Source organism: Chaetura pelagica, unplaced genomic scaffold (genome assembly GCF_000747805.2).
Source record: "Chaetura pelagica isolate M959 unplaced genomic scaffold, ChaPel_1.0 scaffold106, whole genome shotgun sequence".
NCBI classification, from domain to species: domain Eukaryota; kingdom Metazoa; phylum Chordata; class Aves; order Apodiformes; family Apodidae; genus Chaetura; species Chaetura pelagica.
This window is the reverse complement of record NW_009954222.1, coordinates 4,370,428-4,381,858: the sequence shown is the minus strand read 5'-3', so window position 1 is coordinate 4,381,858 and position 11,431 is coordinate 4,370,428. Positions and strand designations below refer to the sequence as shown.

Genomic DNA, 11,431 nt, shown 5'->3' with positions numbered 1-11,431 from the left:
GGTTCAGCACAAGATGCTGCTTTTCTGAATGGGAAGGGTTCAGCTGCACTCAAGCACAATCCGTGCAGGACACAACCTGACCTCTCCACCATCTGCCGTTTCTTGTGTCTAACTTTGCTGGCCTCCCTGATGGCTTCCCACTTCTTCCAGTCTTCTTCACTGCATGGACCCGGGATGAAATTTACTGGTTGGACACTGCTTCCCACCTTCCAAGATTCAATCTTGCGGGTCAGCATGTCGTCCTTCTTGTGGCGGGAAGATGGTGACAACACTCTGCCATTGCTCTTCCTTTCCTCTGGTATTGTGCTTTTTTCAAGTAGACATAGAAACTTGGAGCGGATCTCCTCCGGAAGACTCCATGGATCAGGAAAAAGTGCTGGGTGATACTTGTCTGGAGCCCCCGATAAGGGCACCTCTTTTTTCTGAGAGAGGATTTTACGGAAAATCATGTCGTCCTTTTCCAAATCTGGAATCACAAGTTGGCCCTCTCTAGGTTGCAGGATTATCTCACCTTCTAGGGGAGGCTCCTGTTCAGAAAATTTTTTTAAATACCGAGGGTCTTGGAGAACAACTTGGTTCACATGGAAAGCCCCAGTTTTCCGAACAAACAAGTCATCGTTTTCTAAATCTGGGTACAGATACCCATTTTCTGCATCTCCTTCCTTGCTTCCTGGTACAAAGGAAACATTCTTTCTACATTTTACGAGCCTAGGGCCAGAAGTAGGATCAATTTTGGTCTGCACTTCAGAAGACAAGTAGTCAGTGTATTTTTGCAGGGCCTGAAGTAACGAAAACTGACTGAAGCATATAAAACAAAAGGAGGGAAGTAAAAAATATTGTTAACTAGCAAAAGACAAGCAGATCACAATGTATTGTGATATACATTTGGTTTAGACTTGCAGTATCCCAAGCAGAACTACACCACTTGGCATTCACCAGCACATGTCAACCAATGTAAAGGTATCAAGGCAGACTAACCTGCTCAGAATCAGCACGCTTACATGCTCACACACAAAGCCAATAGCCCTATGCAGCATGTTATGGTTCTACATTTACATGTTTCAGAAGACCAGCACCCTACGGGTACATTTAAGAAGAAAGAAAAAAAAAAAAAAAAAAAAAAGGCAAAACAAAACCACAACAAAATAGTAATAACCTAAAAAAGCAAAACATCACAGGATGAAGTTTAATTTCATATAGCTTTGCATATCCAGCCATTTCTTTTTGATGCAGCAAGAGTACAGTTCATGCAGTTTTATCAACCTGGGCTGCTCAGAAGCCTCCAAGATTTTTCCTTCTGCAATCTGTGACAATGAGCTTCCCACATATTCAGCAGTTGGCTTATAGCTCTGATCCCTTCTGCAACTGCTGTTCCAGTCAAAACTTGGTCTTGGTTGAGCAACTATGGCAGAGCTTTGTTTGTACGCAAACTCCTCATCCTCAGAATCTGATTTCTTTCTACTGTGCGGTGTGACAGTACAGAAAATGAGCAGAGGGAAAGAAAAAAAGCTATGATGAAGTGTGCTCCATGAGTAAAATGCATAGTGGCAACAGTGCAATGAAAACAATATTTCAATTATTTAAAAAAAAAAAAAAAAAAGAAACAAAATATAGAAAACATATCCAGATGCTATACTGGCAATAAAAATGAAAAAGAAAGTCATATGACTACACTTTATTTATAGGGTTTTGCACACAGAAGAGAAACAGGGGCATGCATGAAAACGCACCTGAACCCTTGTATCTCTTTATACCAGGGTTTGAAAGAAGATTTCCTGATTTTTTTCCAAAGCAATTCTTCTTCTGGAGTCCAAAACTTAGGAAGAAATTTGTCATAAGCAACCACTGTATGTGACGCTGAAGAACTTAGCTTGCGAAAATAGAGATCATCTTTTTCAATGTTTGGGATGCCTACTTCTTCTTCCTCATCCTCATCAAAATACCCAGATAATTCTGAAGGAATGTTAACTCTTGGTTTGTTTTCCTCTTTAGTATCCAACTGCCTCTGCCTCCTCTGGTTACTGTTCAAAATACCCAATCAGTTAAGATACTTTAGGAGCAACTTGACATAAAGAATGCAAAAAGACATGCTTTTTGGCTCAAGAGTTCAGCCTCATGAATGAAGCAAATTAGTTTTCAATTCCATCACTGCAGCACCAGAAAAAACAACTATATATATATATATTAAAAAAAAAAAAAAAGGTTAAATGGTTATATCAGCATCCTATCACCTCTGACAAAAATACAAAGCTTGGTAGCAAAGGCATAACAATTTATCAGCCATGTTAAAATGCTAATTAGAAGACTAACTTTATGGAGTTATTTTTTGACTGCAGCTTAGGTAATGTAATAGTTACTGGATCTCGGATTAGTATCTCTGACCTCAGTGGTTCAAGCATTGCAGCCAGTGGACCAGCTGGATAACTTTCTTGTGAGCAAGATTTAGGAGAGTCATTGCGCAACACGAAATGATGTCCAGGTGCAGCAGAGCTTACAGGGCTCTTTTTGACTAGAAATCTACGTTTTGCTAAGTCATCCATAACCACGTCAGGCAGCCTTCTTTCATCTTCTGAATCAGAGCCACTGTCATACTCATATATCATCTGGAGGGAAGCTGGATTTGTAAGCCCACACTCTGCTCTGCTATTTTGGCGGGAAGCTACGGGATTCCTTTCACGTCCACTGAGGTTGACCAAAACAGGAACAGAATGAAGACAGTGAAGTCATGAAGGCAATGATGAAACTCAAGAACTGCCCACTAAGTTCACGAGTATGCACGAAGAAGCCTGACAACCAAAATTCACTACCTTATTTTGGAAGGCTTTAAGGAGAAAGCAAACCGTAGGCCTATCTCGCTTGAATTTGCATTTAAGATAATTTAAATCTCCTCTACTTGGAGTGTGACCAGCTTCAAAACATTACTCAAACACCAGAAAACTAGTTACAGGGAACAAAGCAAAACAACAAAAACAAACTGAAGAAAATAACCTCACAGCCACACATAAACATCCCCCCGCCTTAGAACATGGAAACTCAAATACTTTACTTTGTATTGCAGCAACAGCAGCTTTTCTTTAACTACTAAAGAAATCATTTCTTTTTTAAAAAAATCTTAAAGTCTTCTTTATGAAGACTGCAGTACCTTGAAAAAGTTCCATCTGACTCAGTGAAGACAGGACTTGCCCAGCTCCTCCTGTTGTCCTCATTCTTTTCCGTCCTCCTCTTCCTTAAGGGCGCCGGCACATATGCCGTCTGCTTGTTTTTGTTGGGTAAGAAGCGGTTGAAGTCAGCGGTAGGTTTCGGTTCAATCACAGAGATCCTGCGGTAAGACCTGTCATCTTTGTGGGAGTCGTGCATCTTGAAGGGCAGTTCTGAGTCTGTGTCACTGTCGCAACCTTAGGAAAAAAAAAGGGGGGGGGGAGAAAAGGCAGGAACATTATTCTCTAGACACAAACTTCTAGCTAGAACTTGCACCAAAGTGTTCTAAAATCAATTTAATTCCATATCTTGTCTGTAAACTGGGTGAGCTACTGACAGAACAGTAAGGGAAGTATTTTTAGAAATGTAACAGGAAAACTGTGATAAGGTTCATTAAGCTGAGGTTTGTTTGCATGCCTCTGCTACATTTGTTCCATTCTTTCACTATCACTGTTCCCTGCAGGAACAACTAAACTCTAGATCGAAGAGGTAAAACAGCACATAAATTTTTAATTAATATCGTATTTGCCACTCAAATTTACTAACAAAGCCAAGTCATCAGCAAATAGTGTATCAACATGCTCATCTCACCATATTAATGCCTAGTAAAAGCCCAGGGTATGTTACACATGTAGTATGGCTACGTGTTGCTTTGCTCAGATCAAAAATCATCTATTCTTGGCCGAGTGATTTTATGTTATTCACACAGAACAAAATCCAAAAGCTCACTATTTTTATAGCTTTAGGTTGGACTACAAGTTTGTATTAATTTTAAAACTGGGAGAGAAATATAGGTTAGAGTACAGTTTTAGGGATCAAACGTCACAAACTTTCTTCTTGTTACCTTTCTTTCTATGACAAACAAAAGTAGCAACTACTATTCCGTTTTTAACCTAGGCAGAAAATAACCCTAATGAAAATTGAATATTGACAAATGGAGTGAAGAAAGATTTTTCAGTCCACATTAGGAACAGGGCAAGAGACTCTTGCAACTGTTGAATTTCAGGTGATCCCATTAGGATCTGCATTCTAGCAATTTCCCTTCCTAAACTATGGGAAAATACTCCACACATACACACACTCTAATGTGGCTGTGAGAGCAAGAGTCCCAGCAACCTTCCTAGGAAAATTCACGTGCACATTGTTTTGTTTCTACCAACTGTTAAAGGTCAATATTTGCCTAAGCAAAACACAACCCTGGCAGTTGCAAAACTAGAGTTGCTTTTCAAGCCAATGTAATTACTGGGCGCCTGAAGTACTAGGTCCATACATTGTCTTCCGTCAGAATCGTAAGACACGTGTCAACAGAAGATTTAAAAGAGGAAAAAACCTACCTTCACTGCCACCTTTCAAGGTTATATCTGAAGAAAAGCTTGCAGAGGATCTTGAACCAAGAGAGTCCAAGCTATCGAAGGAATCGTCTCTTTTATGGCTAGCAGAGGATGAAAAAGGCTCTCCCCGGTCAACGTACCAAATATCACCGTACCCACTATCCCTGCCACTTCTGCTCAGGTGGCTGGACTCTTCAAGTGCCTATAAGAGTTAAGTTTTGCAATAATATAAGTTGCAAGAACAACTTGAGAGTTTTTGCTGCAAACCCTTAAAAACAACATGTGCAAGACCCTGGATAGGAGATTGAACAAAAGGTCTTAAATTTCTCTTAGCCAAAGGGAATCAAGACAAGGTTTCTCAGTCTACCACATCAATAAGAGCAGATGGATTCTGAATTTCATGATTACATGGATAGCAGAAGAAACAGTGCAGGATAAAAATCATTCCTTTTGCGTGGACTTTGACATAAAGCAAATCAAACAAAACAAATTAACATGTTGTCCAAACTAAGAATAAATTTAAACCCTGAGAGGTTGTTTAGAGCTGATACTGTAATGTATAGTAAACGCCAAAATTCAGGCTATATGTTTACTATTCTTTTTGGATTCCTTACCTTAGTCAATGCTTGCCCTAATAACTTCTCAAATGCTTTAAGGTTGAGGTATGGACCATTATAATGAGGGTTACTTTGAGCTTTTCTCCCAAGCCAGTATAGTGTTATCAAAACCTAAAAAAAAAACAAACAAAAAACCCAAACAAATTAAAAAATCAAATATAAACATCATTACTTTCATCTCAAACCATGTACCAGTATAAAAGCATCTCAGAATACTGAGATGTTTTACACAATGAAGTGTAAAATCTTGTCTATGGCATTAGCTAGAATCTCCATCAAAACCAATTAAAGAGTGTTATGATGCATCTCATCTATCACAGGATCACAGAATGTTAGGGGTTGGAAGGAACCTTCTAAGATCATTAAGTTCAACTGCCCTGCCAGAGAAGGACCAAAAACTAGGGCAGATCACTCAGAAAGGCATCCAGACAGGTCCTGAGAGTCTCCAGAGAAGGAGACTCAGCTAAGTAAGCAGATACAAGTACCTTTTCTAATTATTATATGTATTTGCAAAAGTAAGCTATGTAGACTTCATCATAAGATGGCACTGATTTGCGTCAGATAAATGAATGGCTGAAGAATAAGGTCAATATGACAGTGCCATAAACAGAAATGTTTTAAAAATATTTAAGCACAATTAGTGTGAAATTGTTTCAGAAGAAAAAGTGTGTCTTACATTTTTCACTCTTCTGTTGGTCTCCTCCGGTCTGAAGCAGGGCAGGGAATGAAAGAAAGAAAAGAAAACAAAAACTTAAAATCTCTGACTTAATATTTAATAATTCTTCAAGATTTAAAAGGTTTCACATCTAATTAGAGGCTACTATAAAACATGGAGCTATGACTGTTATAAAAGAAGTAAAAATCAATCTGCTTTGAATCCTCAGGAAGAACTCCATATTATTTCAATCATTGCATATAAAGTAAGAAACTAGCTGATCTACTACAGTTTCTGATTTAAAAACTCAGAAAGGCTCTAGGCTTTTTTAATTAGCTAAGGCTTTTAGTTACCAACAAAATAAATGTGGAAAACAAGCTAATGACTTTGGGAAATACAGCCTGGATTAGCCAGGAAGATCTTTAGTTCCATATGAAAGCAGATTCACTTGTTACTTTCTTTCCTGATCCTGTTATACTTTCCAAAGTATTTGCCTCAGACACAGAGAATGCTTCAGCCTAAACAGACTTTTTAAGTCATAAAATGAGCAACTGCAACTGGGACATCTGGAGAGAGATGTTGTAGAGCTGCAAGAAGGAATTTGGTTTGCCTTTATGTAAGATATATGCTTTTCAAAAAGAAAAAAATAAATGCAATCACTAACATTATCAACCTTATAAAATATATTTAGCTAACTTGTGGCACACCTTGGAAGTGCATCAAGTCACACTCAGAGTGGTCCTCTTCTCTTCCCACTCATTTTAACAGCATGAAGAAACTTTTAGATGGGAGCCTCCTAAAAGTGGATTACCACTAGCTGAGTCCTCAGACGTACATATTCCAGGCTGGAGTGTAGATGGCAGCTGCACAACCCTCCCACCTGCATTGCCATCTCTTATGGAAGGGCAAATGGCATAAATACACCCAAACAACTTTTTACCTGCCCCAGATGCTGTTGGTTTGGGGCTTGCTCAGTGGCAAGCTTCAGACACAGCATGGTGAAGGGCTTTGAATGAAATAGCAGATAATTAACATTTGGCAGAAGAAAGGTCCCCTGCTCTTTCTTCTTAGTCTGACAGTGCCCACTCCACTCTGTGCAGATGTAATTGCCACGCCTGCCCCCCACATCGTAAAGAAATCAGGCTGGCAGGAACAGAATATCCTGAGATGGATCCCACCTGCACAATCCCCACCTACAGCTTCCTTAATATCATGCCAGAGATGCTACTAGCTTTGTAGTCAGCAACTGCTTCCTCACAGACAAGGAGGCTCTCTTCTCCTTCAATGTAAACATCGCTGTTCTTTTTTCCTGGGGGCTACTTATTGAAAAAGTTTTCCTCTTATTTTTCTTCAGTGCATGGTACTTCTTTTTTGGTGTCCATGCTGCAGGACACACCATGGCTGTGACCTAGAGTATTGACTAGAGACAGGTCTAGCAAGCAGTGAAGAACTCTGCCCTTAGTCAGCTGGAGCCTGTATCCAAGAGCCTGTCAACCCTCATGCAGAGCAGAGCTACATGATTTAACGCAATAGTGCCTACTTTCTGCTTTCCATGAGTTCTCTGGAATCATTTAGGTCAATCATGTGCAGCAGGAGGAAAATTCACCTGTTTCCATGTTTTAATATATTTCCTGTACTTGAATAACCACAAATAAACTAGGTCTGCGTATTTGGCCTATAAACAATGCAAAACTTAAGACATCCACGTAAATTAATGAGCATAGTTGAGACCCAAAATGCACCAGGAAAATCTTTCACACACTTGAATGAGAGATTCTCACACCAGAGACAACCTCCACTCACATGTTTGCTCAGACAACAACGGAAGCAAATGAACAAGCTGTTTACTCTTCGTGACCAAGGTTTCTTCACCTGTATTACTACTCTCCTTCTCTTAACTACATATATTGGTCTTTAAATCCTTTAAGCAACTTTTCATGACAGATGTAGTCTGACTAGAAGGAAAAAAACAAAATAAGGGAATGCTTGCTAATCTAGAGCTATCAGTTCCTCATCTTTATAGGCGTATATTCATTCTTTGATGGTCCTTAAGGGGGAGGGTGGTAGGGGGGAGGGAAGAAAAGGAGGATTCTATTAATGTGTTGTCCTAGAATGTGTAAACAGTAAATGAAAACACAAAAATAAAAATTTGTATTAAATAGAAGTTCTCCTTCATAAAATCTTTTCAAGATGTAAATACTATGCAGTGCTGTGCAAAGAGTTCAACTGCAATCTTCAGTATAGCTCCAAACAGCTACATTTTATAGCAGGGGGCAAGACAGATGCATCAGCTTCAAGCACAGTAAGTTCTTTGCTGCTGTGCGAGGAGGCAGGACCCTACCTTCTCTGTTGCTACCCAACAGCAGGCTCCTACTCTCACCTCCACTCCCCTTCTCATGTCTGGTTCAAAATACTTTGGGCTGAAAACCTCCGTTTCTCACACTGGATGTAAAGACATCAGTTAGAAGCTAGAGTGCACAAACTTAAGCTTTTTAAACACTCTTGGACCATTATAACCTTATTTTGTACACAGTCTACAGCACTTATGTGCACACACAGCACTACTTGTAAAGGCATTTGTCCTAGGAAAGCTATTCTAGGAACTGAAGGGGTTATGCACTTGCTGAAGTATCTTCACCAATGTAAAGAAATGCCAGTCCTACATTTGGCAACTGTGAAAGAAGTCTGCTTTTTTGATACTCTCATCCTAAATCATCATAGAGCCCCTGTTGGTGCAGACTATATACCATATACCGTGTAATGTAACTTCTGGCTTGAATAAATTAATGCCATTATGGTCTAAGTTGTAAGCAGGCTGAAGATCTGCTCAGGCGGGCACAATCAAGGCTGCAACAATTTGCCAAAAGAGTGGGCTTCTATCCTAAAGACCATGCAATACCACTTAATAAACCACTTCATGTCATTCAAACATTACTTTCTCTGTCCTCCCAGAGGTTTTTGTATCTCCATTCATTAACAGTGCAACTTCACTAAACATGTCTGAACTATAAGCCAAGGAAGCTGCTAAGGACAGCAGTTAAGGTCCTGGAGAAAATAAATTTATTCTGAATACTTCATCTGCTCCTGCCACAGTCTCAGAACTGTAGCATTCATTCTGAAGTCTAAAAGAAAAGCAATGCCAACTCTGCGTTACCTAGTCTAACCCTAATGTCAAACTCCAACTCAAAACTGTCAAAATTTTAAAAGTGTAACATTAATTCACAAAGTGTGAACCTTAATTGTTGACAGTGGTTTCAATAAAAGTTGATATACAACTTGAAGATTAACTATCCTGGAAAATATGTATCAAATGCAGTATGAAAGTCTAAAGGCCACGACATAACAATATGTGGGAGTGACTACAGTAATTATGAAACACATCTGCATGGTTCCAAGTTAAAAATTGATGCAAAAAGATGTGAAATAACCACCCGTGGAGAAATAATACCTTCTGTGCAAGTCATCTCATCTACGTCAATCCTTCAGCAAACAGAAAAAAAAAAAAAAAAAAAGACAAATGGGACAGAAATAGCTCTCACTTTGTAGTAGGAGATATGCTTAGAGTGAAAATACCTCTTATGTTCGAAGGCAACGCATATTCCCAAACATCACTTAGGCCCAGCCAGCATGGACTGACAGATGTTTCTGTAAGGAGGACCACTCTACAAGAATAAAGCAAAGTGACACGGCAGATCAGCCAGCTCAGCCGCAGCGGAGGGAATTTATTCTCAGCTCCACTGTTTGCTCAAGGTTAAATAGCAAAATTAGTCACCGAGGCCCTAGCCTGAAAACACAAAGGCTTTGGCAGCAGCTCTAGCTTAAGGATTTCCTGGTCTCCCTTTCCTTTCCAGCTGCTCCTGTTTGCTGCCCCCATGGTTATGCCAACACAGCTCTGAATCATGCTGCGGTTCCACGTCCTGCATCAGGACCAGAGGTCCGTGCCCATTTCTCTGTTTGGGTTTTTCCTCATACACATTTTCAAACCTCAAATTAACTTGCTGACCTGTTTTAATAGCGTGCTCACACAGGCAACTGCACCAGCACGGCAGTGGAGGCAGAGGAGCAGGCAGGGGCTTGGAGAGGGAGATCTCTGCCCCACACCAGTACCATGAGTTCCCCCACATGACAAAACCCCAGCCAGAGGCACTCTGTGCTTCCCCTTCATCTTCCTCTTCATCTCCTGATGCTTGCTAGTGAGTAGACTGACAGGAAAAGTTTTCTAGTATTATTTCAATGCACTCTGAGGTATTTAAAAATTGGGGGGGGGGGAAATATACACACACACACACCTTACAGTTAGCAGACTGCAGTACTTTAAGAAATCATACAATTGATTTTAACCAATTATAAAACATATCCACTGGCAACGCTGACCCTTAAACATACAACTCCTCAGTGCCTCCTTACAAAAGAGCAGTGCATTCTAAGTAGCTATGTTTAGGTTGACTTGTTTCAAGACTTTTAAGAAATACACCCTGTAGTTTGGATTTTGTTTTCCTAACACATTATATGATTTGGTTCCCCCACATCCTAACACATACTAAATTACAACAACAATCAATTCATGATTTCACATCCACTTCGACACTGTACTTTGTTATTTTTTTCCAAGGAGAACATCAGTGTGGAGCTCAAGACAAAATCCAAGATACCAGAAGTTGGAACAAAATTCTGGAAGATTATTTTACAGCATCCCATTCACAAAGCATGGCTTTCTGATGGTCTGTTTCTTATATAGAAACATATTTAAAATACAGATACCAAGCTGTGGTTTAAAAAAAAAAACTAACCAAAACAAAACTCTAGATCAGAGAATCTTCCTCCTCTAAATTAGAGTTCTCTGCTAGAAGAGGCCACATGGTCATGCCCAAAGAGATAGGACAAAACCCGATCCATTTACGGGGAGAAAGAAGGGATAGAGACACTCCTACTGATAGAAAGGAATGTGCCAGTGACAAATGCACCCTGCCCAGTGCCAAACCCTTCCCCTGGTGACGAATAGCTCAGAAACCCCAACAGCTGCCAACGCTATCTATTTTCTGTCCCTTCCTCTGTACTACAGATCTCATGAACACAAGACTTGAATAGAATTCTGTTTAAAAAGAAGTATCAGTGCTCTTCATTTGAACTTCCATCCACTAAGAGGTTGTGCCTCCCAGATGCCCTTTGAAGGACTTGGAAAAGCCATGCCCCAGCCTGGGAGCCATAGTGGGTCATCAGGCTGCAGAACAAGCCCTCTCCCAAGCTCCTGACACTCTACCCTGACACCGACCAGCTTCACTTACGCTTTTGAGGAGGATGTCAGAGGGTTTGAAGGATTCTCCACCCCCACCAAGGTATGCTGCGCAGGAGACAAACACTGGCTGTCCAACTAGCAGTGGGCCTGTGCTACATTTCAACCTCTTTGGCCACCTACTCAACTGCTATTAATATTGCTGTTATTGGATCTCACTGAATTCCCATGTGCTGCTGAGAATAGAAAGGCTCCAGTGGAAGATGGAGCTGCTGCAGGCATACAGAAACATGAGGACATTCCTCCAGCACTTGGATTCCTAGTGAACTGATATTCAACCCTGAGAGCCACTGTTCACTGCAGAGATTGCTGGGAATAAAACGGCCAGATTATGGTT

General features: G+C 40.3%; 1 protein-coding gene across 1 annotated transcript in view; it reads right to left on the bottom strand.

Annotated features, from left to right (window-relative positions):
- The window catches only part of LMO7 (LIM domain 7), a 92,111-nt gene that overhangs the window by 39,129 nt on the left and 41,551 nt on the right, over positions 1–11,431 (bottom strand). Inside the window, exons 4-11 of the mRNA XM_010003497.1 lie at positions 5,823–5,853; positions 5,144–5,257; positions 4,533–4,731; positions 3,143–3,395; positions 2,383–2,682; positions 1,731–2,021; positions 1,264–1,461; positions 82–798 (exon numbers count right to left, since the gene is read on the bottom strand). Coding sequence (XP_010001799.1) covers positions 82–798; positions 1,264–1,461; positions 1,731–2,021; positions 2,383–2,682; positions 3,143–3,357 — 1,721 coding nt within the window. The 5' untranslated portion in view covers positions 3,358–3,395; positions 4,533–4,731; positions 5,144–5,257; positions 5,823–5,853. The remainder of the gene's footprint in view (positions 1–81; positions 799–1,263; positions 1,462–1,730; positions 2,022–2,382; positions 2,683–3,142; positions 3,396–4,532; positions 4,732–5,143; positions 5,258–5,822; positions 5,854–11,431) is intronic.